General features: G+C 41.7%; 2 protein-coding genes across 3 annotated transcripts in view; one reads left to right on the top strand and one right to left on the bottom strand.

Moving 5' to 3' along the window:
- Positions 1–347: 347 nt before the first annotated feature.
- Positions 348–19,613, bottom strand: POLR1D (RNA polymerase I and III subunit D). 2 transcript variants are annotated; one of them, XM_064172470.1, is made up of 3 exons: positions 19,484–19,613; positions 10,120–10,194; positions 348–1,708 (listed from the first exon to the last, which is right to left on the bottom strand). In XM_064172470.1, the coding sequence occupies exons 1-3, from the start codon at positions 19,507–19,509 to the stop codon at positions 1,423–1,425; spliced, it is 387 nt and encodes a 128-aa protein (XP_064028540.1). In that variant the 5' UTR covers positions 19,510–19,613; the 3' UTR covers positions 348–1,422. The 2 variants fall into 2 exon arrangements, with proteins under 2 accessions (XP_064028540.1, XP_064028549.1); XM_064172479.1 differs by having other exon boundaries at positions 10,120–10,190; positions 19,484–19,606.
- Positions 19,226–23,728, top strand: part of LNX2 (ligand of numb-protein X 2) — a 70,006-nt gene continuing 65,503 nt past the window's right edge. The window contains exon 1 of the mRNA XM_064172439.1: positions 19,226–20,446. The gene's annotated coding sequence lies outside the window, so the exon portion shown is untranslated. The remainder of the gene's footprint in view (positions 20,447–23,728) is intronic.

Below are 23,728 nucleotides of genomic sequence, written 5' to 3'. Positions count from 1 at the left end.
CCATAACTCCTTAGTGGAAATGTGAACCTATCCTACTTGGTTACAGAGGCTTTGGCAGCCACTGGTGGACTCAGCAACAGTTTTATTCAGAAGAGAAATTCTCAGCTCAGGCATCAAAATTCAGACGAAGCAGATCCCCACCTGGATCTCCCCATCTCCTTGCTAACATGATCCTTCCAAAAGAAACAGGCGAGTGCACCAAGACGAGGTATAGATAAGCCTACAGGTGGCACTCTTGCCCTGATACAACACTGAAGAGTCACAAACTGCTAGTTCTGCCTTCCCTCAGAGGCGAGAGGTCCGTGCCAACTACAACACCCATTAAAAGCATTAATTCCACAAAGCACTTTTAATGAACATTTTCGCTTTTATTGTCAACGCGCTTAAGAACGGAAACTTATCTTCAAAACAATGATTTTTGCAATACAAAATATTCCACACAGAAGTCTGTTATTGTAACACAAACAGAAGTGATGTAGAATGTGCTGATGTGTGGTATATGAGCTCCACATCACGCGTTTGACAACTGTACCACCACAGAACTGCCACGCAGGCTTGGAGAGTGAGCATTTGACTGTTTCTAAGTAACACCTCTGCTTTTCTAGTATTACACACTTACTTGGAAACTTCCTCAGCAGTGGACAGAGAACATAAGTTTGTCTTCAAGGTTTGTTTTGAAAGCACCATGACAATAGACTGTTCAAACTACTTCCTTAGAGAGGGAAGTCACAACAAAGACAATTATTGCAGTTATGGCTTTTTAGGGGTAACGTTTATTATTATCTCTGACATGTTTGTGAATGTACAATAACATGTAAAATCAGTATTCCCTGGTGGTTTCTCTTGCAAAACAAAACCGGTGTTGCCCACATAAAACTTGTTCCTTTTATACTAAAGAAAGCAAACTCTTATGTACTATACAAAATGCATGTGCTTGGCCAAGCACTGATTAGCTTTCCATTCATCTAGATTCTGTAAAACTAAACTAACCCATACATGCAAAACTTCTTTATTGGTTAGCAGCAAAGAAGTTCTGCCAACTTTACACAATAAATACGTTTCTGCTTAAATTAAATTTATTTCTGAAAGAGTGACATTACTAAACAAGTTGTATTGGACAGTAACACATATATCACAATCCATCATCAAGACCCTAAGCTTAGCCAGAAGAGGGGAGAGGAATGGAGCAGAAGGAAAGGAATGTCTGTTCTAAAATGACTGAAAGATTTATGCTGCACTTTGCTTTTCTCTTAAAGGTCCCAAAGGAAGGTTGACTAAAGCTACCTCAAGGTTACTTCTCACACAAGCAACTCTGTTGAAAACTCAATTTAGAACATCACCTTTTCCTGAAAGAGAGTCATCCCTGCAGTCTGACTCTTAATGACACTCCTGGCTTGTAACAACACACATTCGTCACTCCCCTCATCGTTTGCTTGATCGCTTTTCATGCTTATCCTTTGTGTGGTGGCTCCTGCTTCGGTGCCTCGGAGGAGAGTAGCTGACTCTCCTTCTGGATTGAAAGCTGGGAGTATATGGGTGAATTCTGAGTTTCTTTTGCTTTTCTTCTTTCCTGCTTTTGTTTGGCTCAGGCTCCTTACTGTCGTCTTTTTGTTCACGTTCTTGGTCTTGTTCTTTTTGAGATGGTAACGTGTTTTTGATGGTATTAAGAAGAAATCTTTTATTTGTACCAGCAAGAGGACATTTCAACCTGTAAAGATATTTAAAAGCAATCAAAAGACAAGATAAAAACATCCTGAAACAAGTCTGAGATTTTCAGTAATTTTAAGACAGGTTTGTGCTTCTGGCTTTCCTTGCATGCCACCTAGTGTAAACTGTCAGTACAGAAAGATAGGCTCAAGGTTGCTTCCAGTCTCCTTTTATCTTACTCTTCACAGGAGGAAAATAATTTTGCTTCCAACACAGTGAAAACCCACATGGTTTTCACATACACTGTGAGCAGAGGAAAGAAGAGGGCAACAATGTATTTTAAGGTTGACAGTGCTTAACTTAGGTATTCAGCAATCAAATATTTAGTAACATATATTAAGTCAAATCAGAATGGTTTTAAAAGACAGAATCTACTGAAGCCAGCACTATCTAATGAATGGAGATATTCTGAAAGTAAAAAATACAATTGCATAAAGAATCCAAACATCTGGAATGACAAAACATAACCATGAGATATAAAAACTTTATCTGGCAATGACAAGACAAAATACTTTATTTCTTTTTCTTCAACAAAAGATACTTATCCAATTCTTCCATTGTTTCTCACTTCCTCTTCTTGTAGCTTAACATTTACACTAGAATTATCTAATAAATTACATGCAAGCAAGCAGTGTACAGTTTATCTTGTTAGTATCAGCTGACAGAATGAGGGAAAAAAAGAGTTTAACTATATTCCTACAGTAAGTAGAAATCACTCTGAAGACTTTGCTTAAAGTGGGAGCCATTGTGGTGTCTATCTTCACAATATTTTTCAGTCTGCATGCTAATGGAGAAGTTAAAAGATAACTCTCAAAAAAATAGAGCTCACAGAGATCAGTGTCGCTTACTGAATCAAGTACAGAGCCAATGAATCCTAACATCACACATTAAGATCATCTATTCTACTTATTTTGTAAAGTACCAGAACTATGCCATTTAAAAACTTTTGACACCTTAGAATAATCAGAGATATCAGAACAAGAAAACTAATGAAGCTTCCATGGGATTAGTTAGCATAAGACATAACTTTCAAGTGGACATAGCATTTACCATAGTCTTTTGATTCAGTTTGCCTACTAAGCACTAATTGTTCTTGTTCTAAATCTCCAAATAACTTGGAGAGTAATTTTAGAAGCATACTTTAAACAGCTACACTGTTTTATTTCTGCTATGTATTTCCTTACATATTTACATTCTCTTGCATGTATATCTAGACTATTTTGCTCAACAACTAGTTAAAAAAAATCAACCAAAAAAGGCATAGAACCTTATTTAGTTTAGCTGTTTTGTAAACTAGAAAGGCAGTATTTGTCCACTAACTGTATTACAGAGTAAAAATAAAAGGCTAACATATGCCTGCAGAATCTACTTCAAGCTATATCAGCTATGAACACTGTGCTGAACATGCCATGGCACAGGCTATGCTCAAAACATAACACAAAGCAGCCAACACACACAATCACAGAATCCTTTAGGTTGGGAATAACCTTCAATATCAAATTCAATCATTAACCTAACACTGCCAAGTCCATCACAACACTGTATCTCCAGGAACAGTGCTTCACCTCCAGGAACAGTGCTTCAACCACTTCCCTGGGAAGCCTGTTCCAATGCTTGAGACTCTCTTTTGATGAAGAATTTTCCCTAACGTCCAGTCTAAACCTCCCTTGGCATAAGCTGAGACCATTACCTCTTATCCTAAACTTTTAAAGTCCTCTGCACGTCTTATGACAGCATTGAACTGTTGTATCTGAACATTTCCTACCAAGGAGTGCAGCTTTCTCTAAGCTGCATCTAGGCAAAAACGATTTCACATTTATCTTGCTTTTTCTTAAGAGCTAATACATTGATTAAACACTAACACATAGCACCAGAATGAGACAATCTGCCCTAAATAAATTCACCTTGCTGAAGTGTTTATTCCTTTTTGGCACTATGAGTGCTGCCTGAGCTATATGAAAAATTAAAACTGATGACAAATGCAGGCTTCAGAGTCATCTAAAAGATGTCACTAGTTCATCATCACAGTGATAAAAGTGAGCCACTGAGCTTTAATGGAACAACTGCAGATTATGGCACTGAGGAGAGGCATTAGTCCTTTGATTTATTGACCTTAGGCTTCAAAAAAGCAAGTTCTGCCTTTAAGTCCTAAAGGAAATGAGATGTATGGCACATGCTGTATCAGACATGCACAAAAGCCCATGAAGTTTATATATATCCAGGCTGTATGTGGAACCGAGAAGATTAAAAGTGCTAATCCACTGGTACCATTGACAATTTCTTAACATGAAAAAAAATTACTTCTTCAAAGACAAGCCTTTGGCTTGGTATAGGCCTGATCCTTCAAATGCTCAATTCAACCACAGTTTTGCCCTCAGTGTTACTTCTGAAGGGCTGAGAAGCAAGCTCAGCCTATGCAAGATGGAACACAATACAGCTGACTAGTGAGCAGCACCACAGAGCACTTTTAAAACATTTACTTTAAAAAAGGAGGGGGAAGACATGTTAAAAGAATACTAAAAGTTCCAATCTGAAGCGTGGCTGAAGTAGGGCTGTCTATAAAAAAAGACTCAGAGAAAGGATTCACTTTTTGTCTTACATGCTTCCCATAAACCAAACAAGGCTATTCTTGCCCACAAAACCTAGTCCCCCTCCACAGGTTAAGTCCCTCACACCCTCAAAAATCACTCAACTATGCAGTAACAGAGAGTCAGGATAGCATTTTGAGCAAGAAAAAAGAAACTGAATCCATTAGTGTGAACTTAGGCCAAGCCTGAACTCTACATTCAACACTTCAGACCAACATCTGCGTAGTAACACAGAATTTCCAGCCAACCTGTCACTGAGTGCAGCAGCACAAGTCAACACAGAACTGGGCCACACAACTTACAGTAAAACATGCTGGCACCACTTAAGACACAGTAGTACAGTACTATGGCACCACAACCTTATTTCTGCTGAGTAACTGGACACAAAGAGGCTTGGCACAGTCAGCTTCAGCATACAGGACAAATCGCAACCCTGCAGGAAAATAAAGTTCATTATGGATGAACTTACAAGTTACATTTCTACCACTTCCAAACTGCCAGGGAAAATACAGCACATAACAGGAGGGTGACTGAAGGCAAAACAAAGCAGCTAGAGGTTGTTCTGCCAAATCAACTAGTCTAGGCTGTGATCCCTTCACAGGGGATCTCACAAAAGAGGTTATATGGAAAGACACTGCAAGTTTTTATGTATGATCTTGGCAACTAGAGGCAGCTGTCAAGACTTTGGATGGGAACCTGTGCTCTCATCACAACATTTTAACAGACTTACTTTGCAATCTCTGTCTTTACTCTGTTTCTCCTCCTCTTCACATTCAAATTAAAGAGATGCATGAAATCACAATGCAGTGTTTCTGCAGTCGTGCAATACCCCATCAGAGACATCACAATACAGCATTTTGCAGTTCCAGGGCCCTTAAATGCTTCAGCCTCTTCTTCATTATTTTGTATCCTGCAGTACTTCTAACAGATTTGGTATAAACCAGAAAGCTGTCTGTAGGAATGAAAGCCCTTTTAGGATTGCTTTACACAAAACATGGTTTAAAATAACTTAATGCTTCCAAAATTTATCATCTTCTTGCAACTTCATTGGCTCTTAAAATGTAGACATGAACAAACCATCCCAAAACATCCTATTTTCTGTATCTTATTTTAGGCAAGTAAGCTGAGAGGATTGCATTCAGTTCAGCCTTAGTTCACCTGCTACAATCATCTGCAACCTATAAACACTGGAGAAAAAAAAAAACACTAAGCCACCAGAACTTTTCCACACAGAAGATTTTGTGGCATTTTATCAGCCTTCCTCAAAGCTGGGCAGCCCCTTAGAATGGAACAAAACTTCACTGCTATACGGAAGCTTATGAATTATGTACATAGAATCAACAAAAACACTTAAGGAAAACTGAGATTTTAGCTTTAACTAAACACACAAGGGAAAACGTCAAATATCCTACAGCTTTATTCCATATATCTCCAACATTCTGTGATGAGGACAAATTTAGCCATTTTGAGAGTTCTTACACTATTTGTCCACAGCTGACCCTTCAAATTTTAACTTCCAGACAAATGCTCTGATGTCTTTTCAGAGTTCCAGCATCACAGCAGCATCACTGAGGTTCAGCCAGAGATTCTGCTCTGGTTTACTCAATGTTTTCAGCATTAAGACATCTTCAGAAGACAATCCTTCCCATTTATCCTGGATTTGGCTAGGATAGGGTTACTTTTTCCACAGGAAGCTGGGAGCAGCCATAGCCAAGACAGGCAGCTGAACCAGCCGGTGGAGTATTTCACACCATGCTGATGCCATGCCTGCTACCTGAAAGGAAGTCTGGGACAAGTGCAGGTACAGCTGTGGCAGGGCTGGACAGGATCAGGTGCTCGTCCCATTTTATAACACTCACTTCACGCACTATTTCATTAATAGTATTGTTATCCCCATTGCTGCTTCTCTCTTTGTGCTATGCTAGTAAACTCTCCTCATCTCAACGTATCTTTTTCTCCCAATTTTCCTTCCCATAGCGGTGGCAGTGGTGCAAACAGCTGTGTGAGGCTTGATGGCTGACTGGTTCTAAACCATGACATCCTTTTCTCACACATTTTTTTACTTGTGATTTGTTCTAACAATGCTTGAACTGGATACATCATCAACAAGATGTACATCACGTGGTTTCATAAGGATGTAGGAGACCCCAACAAGAATGACTAAGGCCAGAGAGTACACACAAAAGAAGCCCTGTAGGTACCAGAAATACGGCAGCACTGAGAGCAAGCATTTTGAGGGCATCCACAGAGCAAGTCAATATAGAACAGCAAATAACACGATATCTACCAGTAAGAACATCCAGCATTTCTTGGACTGATTTGCCATGGACTTAGATACTGCCAAGCTGAGCAGTCCTGAGAGCTGAGAGGCCAGTGATCTAAGACATTTAAGCAACTATGAGATCATGCAGCCCACTGGCAATACTCACAAGTTGCTCCATCTCCAGACATTCTTAGATAATTTCCTCTCCTGGATAAACTCTTGCCTGATATCACTAACTATGTCCCTGTTTGGGTCAAGCCCTTCTTCTATTAGTACCTAACTCCTACAGGTTGTAGCACCCACCCAACAATTCATAGCAAGCCTGTAAGACAAAACATTCCCAAACTGGAACACATACTAGCAACACTGGCCCATATCTCAAGGCTTAGTCTTTGTATCCAACTGTGGGCTAAAGAACTGTTTGGCACATTTTTTTTTCTGAACTGGTAAGCTATACAAGCTTGGATGCTTGCAATTTAGTCTGAAACAGCAGCTGAATATCCACCTCATACAAAGAGACAGCAGAAAAGTAGGTAGAGGTGCTCAGGGAACTTCTTCAAACCATGCACTTGAGCTATGAGAACTAACCACTCTGGACAGTAATGGAACAGTGGCTTGAACGTGAAAGCAATCCCCAGTGTTCAAAGGCTTGATGGCTAAGGTTTTGCTGTCATTAAGTTCTGCCCATAGACATTACTCCTTTGTAACTGTATACACAATACAAGTCCCCAGAAACGCCACCTCCCCCACACCTCCCTTTAAACAACTCCTGTCAAATGCCACTGACTCCAGAAATTTATTTCCCAGTATTAAACAGCTGCTGGCAACATAAACTGGCATCAAAGTATGAACAGCAGCAGCCTCTGCTTCTTCTTACCCAAGGAGACGGCAGAACAAATCTTTTCTTCATAGGCCGAGTAGCTTCAACTATCCAGTGCCAATGCGGGACTGATGGCCTTACACTAGATGTCTCCAGGGTTTGTGCATCTCTTCTCCAGGACTCCTCTGACAAAGGGCTGAGGAAATCCCAGAAGTCCTCATGAAACACACCTGTAAGCATTTTGAGTTTGGCAAGGAAGGAAGGTTTTGTGCTTCAACTGTTAAGACTGCCCTTCTAGACAAGTTGCGATGACCTATCAGTTGTACTTCCCAGAATTTGATCCACCAATACACATTTTCACAAACTAACTTTCCTGCACATTTCATTTGCTACCCACAGAGCTGAGAGCAGCAGTTATCTTTCTCTCAGTAGTCTACAGTCCTAAATCTAATCTCTCAAGCCCTTGATGATTAAAGGATTGACTAACATCAGTTACAATTGATGTCATTTTGCTGGAGTGTGATACTCAGCTTAGTGTACTTCAGTTTCCTTCCAAATATCTTAATGGTTATCTCATCTCCCTCGTATATAAGCAATACTTTGCTGCTTCACCAGTTCAGAAGGACCAGAACAGCACAATGAGGCATGTAAGGTATTAAAGAGAAGAGCAGTGGTGGCTTCCAGCTGCTGGTCTGTCCTGGCACTTGAACTCCACACCAAGGACTTACTGTAAGTCTGGCTACAGGGAAGCTTTATACCTCCCTTTCGGCCACACACACAAGATGTACACTAGCCTTGGCCATACTCTGCAGTAGAAGATTTGTGACAAATGAGAGGGACTACTACCATTCTCCATAAGGATTGAGTTAAGGGAGAAAAATATTCCTGGAGAAGTGTCCTAAACAACAAAAATATCACTCTGGATGTAGGATATCAGAACTGCAGGCTGCCTGAAGCCGGGAGAGCATCTTGAAGAAGTACTGCTACTCTCTCGTACCCTTCTTCTGCCAGTTCCTAAGCACTGGGTAATGGCCACTGAAATGACACTGGGCACTGCAGAGATGGATCCTCTGTCTGACCCAGTATAACTGCTGCTATGTTCCTCTGAAGTTGAAAAGATCTTTACTTCCACAGTCTCAGTTCAGGATATCACCGTATCAATCCCTGTGTCAACAGTCTTCCTGCCTGAAGCCTTCTTGACAATTCTGTCCTCCTACAACACAACCCTGGCCTAGCCAGACACTGCTTTGCTCTAGTGATATCTGCAGCTGTTATGAGGTCATCTTTGGCTGTTCCCTCCTCTGGTAGGTCTTAGCTATCAGGTTTTAGCAAACTCCATGTTACCCTGAACTAAACATCACAATCAGCTGAGCAGGATCACCACTCTTTCACAAACAAGGAGTAACGAGTATCTCATATATACACTCCTAGCAGGTGAATTCCAGACTCCACATGTGGCAGTGAAGTTGCACAGGAACATTTGGTCATCTTCCAACAGACATTTTTCATCTCAGTATCTGGAATTAACTTGCAAATGCACACTATCTGTCTGGATGCATGCAACACTTCATGAAGCTAGATAGCTGCCCTGATTTAACTAGCTATTTGGCCAGGCTGACAGGGTGAAAGCACGCTGCATCAGTGCAGCTGTAACTGCTCCAGGGGATTGAACCAATTTACTATTTTAACATAAAGCCTGTAAAATGCACCCTTAGCAGAAATACTAGGTATAATACGCAAAATCTCAAAAACTTGTTCAGAAAACATGAAGGATTAACTTTTTTCAGTAAGACACACTTGAACCTCTTCAGAGCTACTAAAACAAACACAGCCAAGGAATTAGCTGAGACCTTCATTAACAGTGCAGGCATATGTTTTACTGCTGTTGGAGGGGAAAGGCAAACCTTATCTGCAAATGAGTTTAACACAGCCAACTGGCACACTACTTGGGTGAAAATCCCTAGATCAAATGGTTTCTTATCAAAGTCATATGTATTATTTTAAGATTAATTATTTGTCTTAGCGTGTTATTACTTCTTGAACTACAATTACATGCATTACATTCCACCATCTACCTGTAAACACTGAAATAATGTGCTAAAGAATTAATACTGTATTTCGCTTTGGATTTAAATATTGTGATTGTTTTCCCACTTGCTATACAATTAGCCCTTGGGGTTTGGCTACTGAGGGTTTTTCTGGTATTTAAAAAATACCTCCTTCCAAGATTAGATTTTACTTTTGAGTTCATTTTCCTCTGCAATTTACACATGGAATCTCTAGCAGAGGATTGTTTAATATATTTACTATTTTAAGAGTTTAGGTTTCTTCATCAGACTATGAATTCTTTTACTTTAAACAGAATCTAACTCAGTGGCCAGAATCTAAGCATGTGCACACTGAAGCTATGCAGCATTTTAAAGACCCATAAGGTCTTTGCAATTCCAACAAGGAAATACTATTAGAGAAGCTACTTCCAGTTTTCCAAATGCTTTGCTTTCAACACATTCAACCCAGCAACCTCATGCAAGCAGAATTTACTTGAATTTCTTTCTTATCTGGTTTCAAATTTTTGCCCAGACAAATTAATACCTGGATGAAAACAAATTATTTAAACATAAAACAAATTAAAAGGTAAATACTTCTGTAAAACAAATTAAAAGGTAAATACTTCTGTAATGCATTAAAGGTTAAAATTATTTGGTATAGGTCTTAACTTATGGCCTCTCAGTACAACTTACCAACCCATAGCTCCCATTGTTTCAGCTCTGGTTCTCCCACGTTTTGCCTCTTTAAGTAACTCTTCCACAGCCTTCCTAAACATAAGGGAAAGAAAAAAAGTTACCACTCGCAGAACACAAGAACTTGCCACTTTATGCACTTCTGTAAAGAAAGTGGAGAGCTTCTTCACTGTAATGAATTAAGCAATAATAAACAGGCTACCAAAATCACTTAGACTGTCTTACTAAAATAATCCAGATTCCTTATCTACCAAGAGTAATTAAACTTGCTACAAATATAACTAATTGAAGAGTAGAAATAAAAGTCTGCAAAACTACTTTGCTACACTGAAAAGCACTCTATCACTTCACCTTGAGAATGCTTTTCCCTGCTGTCACTTCACTTAAGTTTTTCCTAAGCTCTCTCAAGCACAGCAGAACTATTTCGAGCACAGTCAAATGACACCAGAAAAATGGCAAGCAGCCAGGTGACAGTAAAAGCACTGCAACTATCAGCTGTCAAACAGCACTAGCTTTGTGTAACAGCAGAAGAGAGCTCATATTTGTGACTATAAATGATCCACCACTACCCTAAATGACCAGACTTTATATTATCAGCATCTAGAACAAGCTGGTCAGACTAACACTAAAGCAATGAAATAACTAGGTGCACATAAAAAGTCACTGAAGAGTATAAATTATGCAAATTACAGGTAACCCCTGCAGTGTCAGTCTTTCAGTTCTCTTTACAAGTTAAGACTGATCTCAAACAAAACTTCAGTAAGTGCCCTATAGCACATAGTTGAAGTTAATGCAAAAAGCAATGAACAGGTAACAAAAGCCATTTATCATATAAATTGAATGCACAATCCAACACTTTGGTTAGTTCAGTGTAACTAAATACATGTATCAACTAAAAATAGCTGCAAGATGGAAAGGAAAGGTATGAACCTGATCACAGTGCCCAGTATATGAAGCTAAGCATTTACCACCACCAATTTGACTAAACGCTTGAGGAACTGCAAACAGAAGGTAACAAAGAAGATATTTGTGGTTTTACTCTCCCAGCTATGATATTCCAGAATGGCTGCTGACTATGTAAGCAACACAACTGTCATCTTGATAATAAAAGTGTGTGTGTGTGCAGACTGCAAAAAAGGTAACTGCCAACAGAGTTCAACTCAAACTGTAAGCAAGCCATGTTCCATCATGTTATGGTAGAATCATAGAATTGCAGGGCTGGAAGGGACTTCAAGGATCATCTAGTCCCAATCCCCCTGCCACGAGCAGGGACACCTCACACAAGACTGGGTTGCTCAGAGTCCCATCCAGCCTGGCCTTAAAGACCTCCAGGGAAACTATCAGCATAGCAGGATTCAGCTAGAGTGTTAGCTCTGAACTACCACTGCCACAGATTAAAAAATGACCCAAGCATCACATTTGCACAGAATTTCCTTCAGTAGTTAATGAGAAATTGTTATACAGTTACACAGCAGCCTACATTTGTTGACCTATAAATCTAACCTTTTTCAGTTTGTTATGGTCTTTCCTAAGTCTTTATTTGCTCCCTTCACATTAAGGATCACAGATTCATTCATTCATCAGGATAGGCTTGTGACACTTTATAAACAGACACACTTTTTCTTCTTTATGTAGTGCTTTGGACATAGGTTGGTTTTCCCTGGCAACAGAAGACAAATTGGTGCTAAAGGAGTAATGCACACTGCGCAGTAGCTACTGAGTTATTCTGCAGTTCTGCTTGAATAAATTTTCATACTTTATATTGGAACCAGTTATCACAGAACTATTTCCCCACTTTAATTTTCAGCAAGCAATACTTCAGGTACAGACTCCTAAACTCTCCAGAATCAGTTGCAGGTTCTCAAACAACATAGAACTAATTCTTGATCAACTTATCTATCTATATTCCTTTCTTCCAAGAGGAAACCATTCCATCCAGCAGATGCTGAGATCTATGCCAGACAGATATGCAAATGCTCACAGATCATAACACTTTTTTTCGACAGCCTGTATTTGAAGAACTTTACAAAGGAAAATACCCAAGACTTCCATCAAAACAGTAGCAGACAAATGATCAAAAATTGTAGTACTGCTTATCTGTGCACCAGTCTATTAATGACACATTAGTTTTAGGTTCTTCACACAAGTCTCTCTCATATGAGGCTATTAGCATGACTTCAGTAACAGCCAGGCTTCAAATCCCTTTGTAAGCATACATTTAACTGTGCATATCCAGTCACACCACAGACATTCATGGAAACTGAGTACCTGCCCAGGTAAGCTGTCACCTGTTTGAGTCATCTGCACCTAAATGCTGAGTACAGTGTCAGCAACTTCATCGGCTACTGCTGCCTTCCTAGGTAGGCGCAGTGGAGTGTGTGAGGGATGGGTACTCCCTAAGAAGAAACAGAGGCTCTCAGACTGGAACATGGGAAATGCTGCATACGCAACTCTCCATGAAATGTTTTTTCTCTCCAGACCTAGAATTTGCAATCTCAGCTAGTTTATAGTAATGAGAGCAGGAACATGTGGTCTTTATAAAAGCTTGTACTAAGCCTTCCAACAGTCATGTCAGTCAAAGAGAAGGAAAAGTGGAAAAAGAAGTGTCTGACCACAGATCACTTATCACAGTTACTAAAGTTAGTGATTCTGGTTTGAGAAATCTGACTTGAAGACAGATTAAAAGCCTGTCATTAATATAGTATTATAAAATCTGTCACTGTTTTATAATTAAAATAATAAACCAAAGTAGCTGAGCTACAGAGCAATAATAAATCATAAACACAATTTTAAACAACCACAATTCAGCTTCAAGGAAAGCATCACAATAAATTAATTTGATGACACCAATTCTATTAACTTAGGTAGGAACTAGAAGCCATTAAGTATTTGAGACTGCCTCTCCCCCCAGGTTTATCAAATACCAGACTGATTTGGCATCCATCTTAGTAGCTTTACAAGTCAGCATCTTCCCTTCTTATCAAACATAGTTTCCTAATATTAGTCTTTCAACATCACTCTTACTCACCACAACTTTACAGAGCCCTTTAGACTTGCACAGACAAATGAAAAACATGCTCAAATCCTTTGAAATAATGTGTTTCCACTCACTGAACTTGTATCTTCTACACAAGAAAGCCAAAAGCTTAAAAGCTATGCAAGCAGGGATTTCACATTCACTTTTAGAGGTCTCCCAGGACTTTTTGCATTCCTTGGCTCTCTTCATTTTTACAGCTTGGTTCCTATACAAATAGTCCTGTGGTTAACAGTTTCAACTCCAGGAGCAGCAGCATGAACAAAGGGAATGTGGCACACAACTTTCACATGACAATCACCCAAACACCAAGGGAAAGACAGGAGGGAAAATTAGGGATAGAACACATTCAAGAACACTGTCATGATTATGGCATTTTTTACAGCAAGGATCACTTAAAACTTGTTGTGACAATTCTTTCTGAGCAATCATGCTTGGCTGCAGAACTACCTCAACATGAAGGTAAAAGCAGTAATATTTTTATCTTTTATTCAGGAGTATGGTCCAAGATTTATTCACATTTTTGAGGGATTAAGATTTTTCTTCTATATTCTAAGGTTACAGGCAAAGCTCAGTTGCATGAATCCTAACAACTTTCATTACAAATGCGTGTGCCCAAAGAAAGGGGGAATGTTAAAGGCTTCCAAATCAGGCAAAACATGAGATACTTTTTGTTCCATAGAGAAAGAACTTCATCACTTCTTCCAGAAAATATAAAATAGACTAAAAAGAGTAATTGGTAAAAAAGAGGTGTGCCTAATACAGTTACAGGCATCAAAAACACCATGTCATTAGAGACCACCCAATGTTTCTAATTATAGACCTCTCTGTTAAAAGATGACACATGCTGGATTTGACAGCCCAGAGGCCAGGTAGCCACAGCTCGATGATAAGGTCCAACCAATAAATAGCAAGGCTGAAAATCTACTCCCAGCAGGCAGGCATACACACCACGCTGGCCACACAAGTCACAGTCACACACAGCCCTTCTCTCTGGTCAGGAGTAGAAGCCACTGAGGCTTCAACCTAATTCCATTGCTAGTATAGACCATCACGAAGAGCTGGCTGGGACTGGGTCCCCCAGTACTCCCTACTGCTGTCTTCCTTGTAAAGACATGCATGTGCACACTCATGTCTCACCCCTGGGCCCCAGTGTCTCCCCATACTTACTATATGCATACCTTCCAATTTCCACTTTATTCACTCACTAGCTGACCCAGCTTGATCTTCATTAGCAACCACACACCCTTTCACACTTGCTCCAGTACTGCAGCAGAGATAAAAGAGTCCCCAACCCCACTCCAGTGACTGACACTTGCCTTTACTCACTGCATGAAACATGCTGGTTGTTAGCACCCAGGCCTGCAGCCCAGGGTCCCATCTCAACTGCTGGCATCTAGACTTGCACTTGGTCCAGTTGCTGGTACCATGGACACCATGGACCAAGGGACATGATCCCTTCAACTCACAGTCTGCCTGTAGCTGCTAGCACTGAGATTTACATTCTCCCCTCAGAATCCCTCACCCAAAAGGAATGTAAGAGAAACACCAGACACACTATACTGATCAGGCACAGGGCATGGCCAGACAAGTACATCAACCAGCAGTCTATTCATACATAACCAGACCTTTTTATCCCCTTATTCCTCTGCTTTTCCATTCCCGATTCTCTCTGAATCACCTGAACTGCCTTTGGTTTCTCCTCTCCACATCCCATAACGAGTCTTATGCAATTTTGAAATGCTCTTGTCTTGCATCCCATAATGCATCCCACATGCCTAGGCAGCAACACCCTTAAGTCCCAAAGGCACTTCAAGATTGACTCATCTTGATGCATGTCACACCTGACTGAGGCTGTCTCCTGGGACCAGCCCTAGGAAGGGCTCAGAGAAAACGCTCATTCCTGTAAGTCCTTACTGTAGGTTCCCATCTGTCACTGTGCCCTGTGCTACTCTGGGCATATGTAGATGGTCTTCTGATGGGCTGGTAGCTCCTGGGATGGACCTAGGCACTATTTGGGCTCCCTCATCCACCATGGTCTGTCTTTAGTCATCTCTGGGTGTGCTCTGAACGTTTTAGGCACATCTCCACCCATGTCATCATCTCATTAAGATCTCAATGCGAACCCTAATGAACATATATCTGCTAGAGTTGCTTCACAGCATGCAATTAGCTACAGAAGTCACCAGACATGGACTAGAAGGGCAGTGTTCATATTCAACATCTTCCAGAATCAGAGAGGGGACATTCGTAACAAACACATCTTTGTGTGAGACTTTCACAGCAATAATTGCTTTCAGTCTTTATTACTATTAATCTCAACTGCCAGGCTGCTACAATCCTCAAAGCCAACTTAAACCTATCTCCTGAAGTCTTGACAGCAAGCTGCAAGTCCAGGAAAAAATCATAGAGGAGTTGTTTTTAATTGATTCTCTCAAAGTAGCTTTATGATGACTATACGACTTATTTTTAACCATGCATGGGACTGGAAATAGAAGTGGATGCTGGTATTCCAGTTACATCTGAATAATTAATATCAAGACCTTCAGTCAAGTAAAGGACTGGAAATACTATCTTCTGCAATAAAGGAATGGTAATGCAGTCCAGTGTTACTTACCATTAACTCTTGTGAGATGTTTTTTTTCCTATCTGCTCATATTTACTATGAAAAATGATGAAAAATAATGTCAAGAATAAAGCTAAGCCACAACATTAAGAATAGAAAAAGCCACAAACATGCCACAAACTTTGTAACGTTTGTTCAAAGGCTGAGGCGCTTGACACTGGGTTTGTGAATGCTCTCATTCTTTGTAGTAATGTATTTGTCAGCCTTACGAGTGCTACTTGGAGCACATTCCTGTACTGATCTTCTCACCACCTTGAGGAATAAATACACTATTCCATTTCAAACACCATTTTTCAGCTTGTGGACCACTCATTCCCTCACGCCGCCCCATGAAATATGACATGCTAAATCCTGATAATTCAATTTTAACTGTTAAAAACAATGGCAAGAACTATCCATTAATTTATTCAAGGCACAAAGTACACTTGCTAAAAAGTGTAACTGGGACACCTGTGCAGCAAAAATATTACACTATTGATTCTCAGCTCAACTACAGGACTCTTGTTACAGAATTATAGCATTTCTTGCGATTCAGAGTAGCATCTCCTTAGAAAACACTTAATTCCAAGTAAATGTTGCTCCAAATAAGCTTGGTAGGCACTTAAAACAAAGTATGATATCCAGGGTTGTGAAATATTTATAGCTGTTTAAAGACAGACTGGATTATGGAAGGATTTGGATATTCAGTATAATAATGGCACTTTCTTTATATTCACAGAGAAACTGCATATTTTCTGTGGTTTGCACACACAGAACAACCAAGACCACAATTTAGGAAGGAGAAGGAGGAGAAATATTGCTTTAGATAAGGATAAAAACCTAAGTTCTGCAATATTCCAAAAGACATTTAGTTGAAATAAACTAGGAGAAGCACATGTGGGTATTTACAGGGGAAATAAACTAAACAGTTCCTAGTAGATGATTTGTATGTAAGCTTTTTTCCCCCCTACTCATTCTTGGTTCACATCTCCACAATAGCACTAACTATATATTAACAGAATATAGCCTAGAACTTTCTTAGAATCACACTGTATCTGAAGACTCTAGATCTTCACTGCTGAACCAGCAAATTCACAGAAAAAAAACATCAGTTCACACTGCATAAAAAAAAAGGTTACGAAGGTTAACACTGAGCGAGATGGAGCTGAGGAAATAAACCAGTGAAATATAGCAAATATTACTATTTTCCACACCTGTCGTATTTACAGCTTAAAACCCACAGTACACAACAGTCACACGGCAACTCACAAGTTAGTATTCAGCTTTGGTGACAACTATCACTTCTTATTAAAGTGAGGAAAATACCAAATGCTAGGTCAAGCAAGACTTGGGCACAGTAAAATTGAAAAAGAATAGCAGCAAAATGTGGCAGTAAGGACAAAATTTAACAAGCAAGACAAAAATAACAGAAAGATTGATTGGTTCTAACAAATCACTGTTTGGAATGCTGGGACACAAAAATTGCTTCAAACCTGGAAAAACATGCACAAAAATAGTTATACTTCTTTTCCCCCCAGGGCAAAGATGTTATTTAAGACTTGTACGCTGCAAGACAAGCATGAATTCAGAGACGAACTCCTGAAAATACTCTAAATAAATGCCTTATTTAAAACCACTAAAGATCTACCTAAAATAGTTAACATCGTGGCTACAGAACAGAATTGTCATGATTTGTATGTTAAAAATGTCTTTAAGAGATCATAAAAGTTATACATTTTAGCTATCATCACTGCACTATTCACAAGAGAGTATGATAAAATAATCATTGACTAAGAAACCATGGAGTAATGTTTGCAAACCAAAGGATAAAGAAAGGTCTGCATTACAGTCTTGAAGACTGTATAGGGAAGGACACTTAAGAGTGAAAAATAACTAAGTATCAGTCAAGAATTAATCACCACATTGGAGGGGAACTGAAACTAGATGATCTTTGAGGTTCCTTCCAACCCAAACCATTCTACAAAGTAAGTGTAAATGCATTCAGCATGAACCAAATTCAGGGTATTACCAGCAAAGTGAGATGTTATGACAGCTAGGGGTATGAAAAGCTAACTAATGGCACGTGCACTAGGACAGAAGATGATAATCCAGTTCACTATATCGTACTTGCAATGCGCTCAGAGCCAATTAAGCACATGGAGGTGACCAGAAGCATAGATTACAAACATCAGATAGCCAAACTCTACTGTGTACCACTCTAAGTGATCATCCTCGTTATCTAATGTTTGTCGCAGAAAAGGGATAGCAAATCCCAACTTGGACTGAAGGTACGAGACAGAATAAAACTTTGAATCTGGTCCTGTCAGAAGATGACTGTGGAGCAGTCATCTGTAGCTGTTGAGTGAACCACTATGCCCTGAACTGACCAAAGGAGCCCAAGCTCCCATCACAGCAATAACAGCCAGAAGACAGACAGCATGGAAGCACAGAGACAGGGTTTCAACTTGCTGTGAATTAAAAAGGTTTAAGTTTGAAACGGCACTAGCAAAAAAAAACCACATTCATGAACACATATAAAGAAGCATTAATTATTAAACTGGTGATCCAAGAGCAGAAGTAGCTTACCAAGAATTAAAAGCCTCTTAGCATTATGCTCTCTAGCCCTTCCTCCACCCCATTACCGTAAAAATGTTTGCCAGACATAAGTAGAAATAAGTTATTTTCTATAGAAAATGCCACTTTCAGATACAGTTTCTTAAAAGTTAAAGGAGAGAACCACAAGAACAGTTCAGAAAGCATCAGGTAATCACTTTAAACAGCCATAAGAAAAGTTAAGTTACTCACAAATAAGTTTGCAAACAAATAATTATAGTAACAACAAATAAAGTTTTACCCAAAAATTTCAAGATGTAAACATCTAAAGTTTACTCATAAAGTATGAGAGGTCTGCTGTGACCAAGTATTTAAATACAGAAACTTGCATTTTAATCCCCAATGTTTGCTTGGAAACACTGCAACTTGGTACACATAATGAGATGAATTATCTTGTCCCAGTAAAATGCAAAGTAGAAATCGATTCATTTTTTGGACAAAATAACTGCCAAGTATTTTGTACTATTCCATACATGGAACACGGTAATTTAAACAACTAGTTAACTGGCGCATCTCCAACACTGAAACTTGAAATCTGCAAGAATTTCATCTCCCCTCCCTTAATTTATTTTTACCAAGCACACCTAAGCACCCAACTGTAACTGATGAGAGATGAGCCACCTCAGCCTTTTCAGTCTTGTCTCTAAATGCTACCAGCATGCACCACAAGAATAGCTGGAGTCTAATTTTTAAAGCATCGAATGTTCCCACTATGTAGAAAGTAATTTGTCTTGCAGCTCCCTCAGTGAAGGCTCCCAAGTTGCGTCCTAAGGACACGGCGCACACCAGCTACCAACTGCGCACCTCCCGGAGCGCACACTCACTGCTGCCGGAAGGGCCGCAGGGAAAGCAAGGAGCAGGCCGGGTGCGCAGAGCCCACCTCTCCCCTGCGGACCACTCACCACCTCCGGCATTAGGAGATGGGCTCCAACGGCAGCAGCCAGATCCGTAGTCCACGAACGCGCGGCCCCACCGCTCATGCCGCACAGACCCGTCCCAGGCGGCCCTAGACCACGGTTGCCTGGGCCTTACGAGACAGGAGACGACACCGGACCCCGTTAAGCGCCCATGGGCTTCCAGGGGCACTCAGCTGATATTACCCCGCCCCTCACCTCTCCAGCTCCGGGTCCTCCTCCATGGCGGCGCAGCAAAGACAGGCGAAGGTTTCCGCTCTCCGTTTGTACCGACTATTTGCTCAGGCGAAAGCCGGCGCCATGACCCGCTCGCGGCCTGACTCGGGGCGGAGCGGAGCAGCGGGGGCAGGCGCAAAGAACGGCGAGGACCCCGGCGGGGCGGAGCCGGGGCGGTGCGAGCCAGGCCGCTGCCACACCCCGCCCGGCACCTGCGGCCACCGGCAGCCACTCCTGGCCCCTTTGCCCCGCTGCGAGGGGAGAGCGGGGGTGACAGCCGGCCCAATGAACTCCTGCTTGACCCGCTGCATGCAAGCGGGACCGACCATAAGCCTCCGGCCCAGTGGCGGGAGGGCTACGAGCCCCGGGTCGACGGAAGGAGGCATGAGGGTGGTCATCACTCGCCTGTGGCTAGGCAGGGGCGGGCGGGATCGGCGGCAGCGCCAGGGAGGCGGGAGGGCGAAATCCCCCGGGGTTTACCCCCTTATAAAGGCTACAGGGCTCGAGCGAGCTGGGACAAGTCGCAAGGCAGGGCAGGGCAGGGCAGCTCCCCGATCGCCCTCTCCTCTACTCCGGCGCTGTCTGCTCCCTCACCGCTGCCCTGGGCTCTATACGACGAGTTGCGATCAGGCGAGCGGCGGGGACACCCCGGCCCGGGGCTCCGCCGCGGCCCGCCCCGGCCGGCTCTCATAGGCTGCGGCACGCCCTGCCGCCCGGCCCTGCGCCCCGGGCTGCTGCTGGAGTGGCGGAGAGCGACTGTCACTTGGGCCACGCCGCTGCCCGGGGTGGGGGGCGGAGGTGGGCGCACCGGCCCAGCGGAGACGCGGTCCGCTCAGAGCTGTCCGTAGTTTGCCTCACGCCAGGTGGTGAGGGCGGACGGGTACAGCCGGCTTGGCTGAGGGGTGCGGCGGCGGCTGAGGAAAGCGCAGCATGGAGCCGGTGGCGGTGAGTAACTTCCCTGCCCCTCTACAGTGCCGGGTGGCTCAGCCTCCCCTCACCCGGCGGCGATAGGAGGACCGTCGGGCAGGGCGGTGGCCGCGTCGCCCTCCCCCTTCCCCCTCTCCCGTCCACGGCGGTGGCAGCGCTGCCGGGGGGCTCCCTGCAGGGGCGACGGAGCTGGGCCTGCTGTAGACGCTAGGTTGGGCTGCCCTATAGGGGCAACAAGTACAGGAGAGGGACCAAGGCCTGGAAGCGATGTGCGGGATTGAGGTGTGTTCGCCTGCGGACAGGGTCCTCCGCCCCGGAGCGAGCGGCCCCGCTCTCGTCCGGGAGAAGCGCGGCTTTTTTTCTGTCCCCCGCGAGAGAGCGGTGCCGCTGTGGGATGGGCACCCCGCGACGGGTCTCTGCCGGCCGGAGGTGAACGAGAGTGAGCCCGGACCCACAGCGCGTCTCTGTGCAGCCAAGCTCTGGGCTCGGATGTTGGAGACACGCTCCGGAGGCGGTTGCGTTTGGGGTGCCTGAATACACCTCATGCTGCTCTTATGCAGCTTTATTAAAGAAGCTGCTGCCTGAAAAGGAGTCAAGTTACTGCGTGCGGGGGAGGCAGAAGAACAGCTGCAAGCGAACCCCTGCTGCAGGAGCTGGTTTCAGGTTATGTGTTTTACAGCTGCGCCAGAGGAACTCGGAGCTGCATGTAAAATGTTTCAGAAGCCTGTGTAGTTGGCAGCTATTTCAAATTGTTAACTCTAGTCCCCGGTGCTCTGATCCGGGATCTCCGGTTTTTTTCTTCCCTTTGTAGTACTTACCAATGAAAAATGTGGTTTAAGAACTTAAAACCTCGCATCTTTTAATCTTTAACAAGGCATATTTTGAAATTGTCACTGCTCTTGACGCAGTACTACTACTTGGTCAGCTAATTGAGAAAATAGTTGCTGGAGCTGTGGAAGTGACAAATCTGACAGTTACTTGTGACTTTTCTTACCACGTTCCTAATGCATAGCACTGATTGTTCTCTTCTGTAGAAATCCACTGTTAAGTACTTCTGAGCTTCATTCAATTCCTTTTTTTTTTTTTAGTTACATGATTTTGTCGATTTGTTTTTGTCTCTGTGTGCAAAGTAAAAATTATCTGATGAGAATTAGCTTTGGGGTACGTTTGATCGTCTCTGGAAATAAATTTCGAATCATAAATGCTTTTAAGCATCTAGTCAAAAGAGAAAGTGTTCTGAGCTAGGCTCTCGTTAAATAAACACTTTGAATTACTGCCTTTTTTTTTTTCTCTACCCAGTTCCTTTTGGCGTGGTGATGCTTTATTCTAAGCTGCAATCCAGCAGCAGATCAAGGAGGCTTAGGAACAAACATCAGATGGTTTCAGTTAGCATTCCCACCACTTGGAAAATAAACACGCTAGTACCATATGCTGCCCTGACTTTATTAAAACAAATTTTCTTAAAATGGAAACAAGGTATATCAGCATGCTTAGTAGAACCATTAAGACTTAATAGCATCCTTTGTCATTTGTGTATTTTTTTCTTTTCTGTAAGCAGTCAGCTCACTGAGGGAGGAGTCCTCTTTCCTGAACATGATTTAGTATAAAATGTTCAATTCCAAATTCACCAGGATGTAAAGCACACCGTTGTGCCAAGTGAAGTGCTTATATTATTACAATTCTAAGATCTCTGGATGGTGAGGGGGGAAAAAAACAAACCACTGTAATTTTAAAACGAGAGTTTTTGGTATTGAGTTTATAACTGTACTGACCCTTAACTCTGTTTGACGACTTCAGGAGGAGAGAGCCCAGGGCCTTGGACTCAGATTTGAGATTTGAAAATGCAGTGTGATTTCCTAACACAGCACTTGAATCCTCTATTAAAAACAAAACAAAACAAAAAAAACCCACAGAAATTAAACTACAGCTTGGAGATGAAACTTTTGAAGAAGAAAGTAAGCTGGTGATTGGGTGGAAGTGTATTATTCTCTCGAGACAGGCTAGATTAAAAAACTAAGCTTGCTAAAACCTGTCAGGCTTAATTACAAAAGTGTTGGTTTTGACATTGCAAGCTTTGGCATTTGTTTGGAGTCTCACGGAAGCACCGATGACTTTGGTGAAACTTTGGGTTTTTTTATGAGGCTTAACTGGCACTGAACAGGCTGCCAGTCATTGTCTCATTGTGCATTTATGGGCCTGTAGCACTAAAAAACAGCAGAAGTTTGTTAGCTGCTAGTTAAAGCTATCTACTTGAAAATGCTTGTGAATACCTCTTTTTTATTCCAGTTTTCTGTACTCTTAAAACATGTCTTAAAGTAGTTTAAAGCAACCATGCAGAAGTGATACCAACAATATCAAAGTGCGATCTGTAAAGATACTTGTTTTAAACATTAATATAAATTATTGTCTCAAATCAGCAAGATGCTGTTTGTTTAAAGAGCTATTGGACATGAAGAACTGTAATTAAGAAGAAATCAGCATTCATTCAGTGCTAAAATGCTCCCTGGTGTAAAAGGCACTAAAGGAACCTGGATGTCAATTTAATTCCGATATTTGAAAAGTCTTTGTTCGTTTGGTTTGAAGGAGCAGTTTTGATGTGACCCCACTGAATTGCGTGCAGCTTAATTGCTTTACTAGGTCGGTGGAGAATGTTATTTAGAAATTGTAGTGCCTTTTGAAGACTAAAATTCTTTTAAGTATCAGTACTAAGTTATGTAATTGTTAGACATGATATTTGTGGAACAATAATAATAATAATATTATGATGTGTACTTTTTGTTCCTGCCCACACACACACCATTTTGTAGATGTTTGCACTTACATATGTTTAATTTTAAACACTCAAGTATTTATTTTGGAATTAGTGGGTCTGTTCTTAGGCTTAATGTTAAGCCTGCACGTAAATGTTTTCCGGGTCAGGATTTATGTTCACAACATTCATGGGATAAATCAGTGATGTGTTTTCATACTGAACTGTTCTGTATTCTGCATGTGATAATGTAGGTAGCTGACTTCTGCTTTCCAACTGGGGACTAGTTTATCTACTGACACGTAAAGAGAAGTGCCCTGCTTTGCAATCCTGTAGGCATCTCTTTTATCTGAAAGTATTTTTGTTGATACAGACATGCATAGATGTTAATTCTTCATTTTCTTGTAGATGTTAGTTTTACAAGTAATTTGGGGGTTGGAATTGGAGTGGAATCTCTTACTGAGTGTGTTGCACTGAGCTGTGCACTAGATGTTGAAAAGTGAAGGCTAAGTGTGCAGTTTGATATAAAATCAGGTAATGTTAAATGTGCA

Source organism: Pogoniulus pusillus, chromosome 3 (genome assembly GCF_015220805.1).
Source record: "Pogoniulus pusillus isolate bPogPus1 chromosome 3, bPogPus1.pri, whole genome shotgun sequence".
Classification (NCBI taxonomy): domain Eukaryota; kingdom Metazoa; phylum Chordata; class Aves; order Piciformes; family Lybiidae; genus Pogoniulus; species Pogoniulus pusillus.
This window is presented reverse-complemented; position numbering and strand designations above follow the sequence as displayed.

Coding starts and splice junctions, on each gene's coding strand:
- POLR1D (XM_064172470.1), bottom strand. CDS start 19,509: ATGGAGGAGGACCCGGAGCTGGAGAG. Junction 10,195..19,483: donor GAGGACCCGGAGCTGGAGAG/GTGAGGGGCGGG, acceptor CCTTATGTTTAG/GAAGGCTGTGGAAGAGTTAC. Junction 1,709..10,119: donor ACAATGGGAGCTATGGGTTG/GTAAGTTGTACT, acceptor ATATCTTTACAG/GTTGAAATGTCCTCTTGCTG.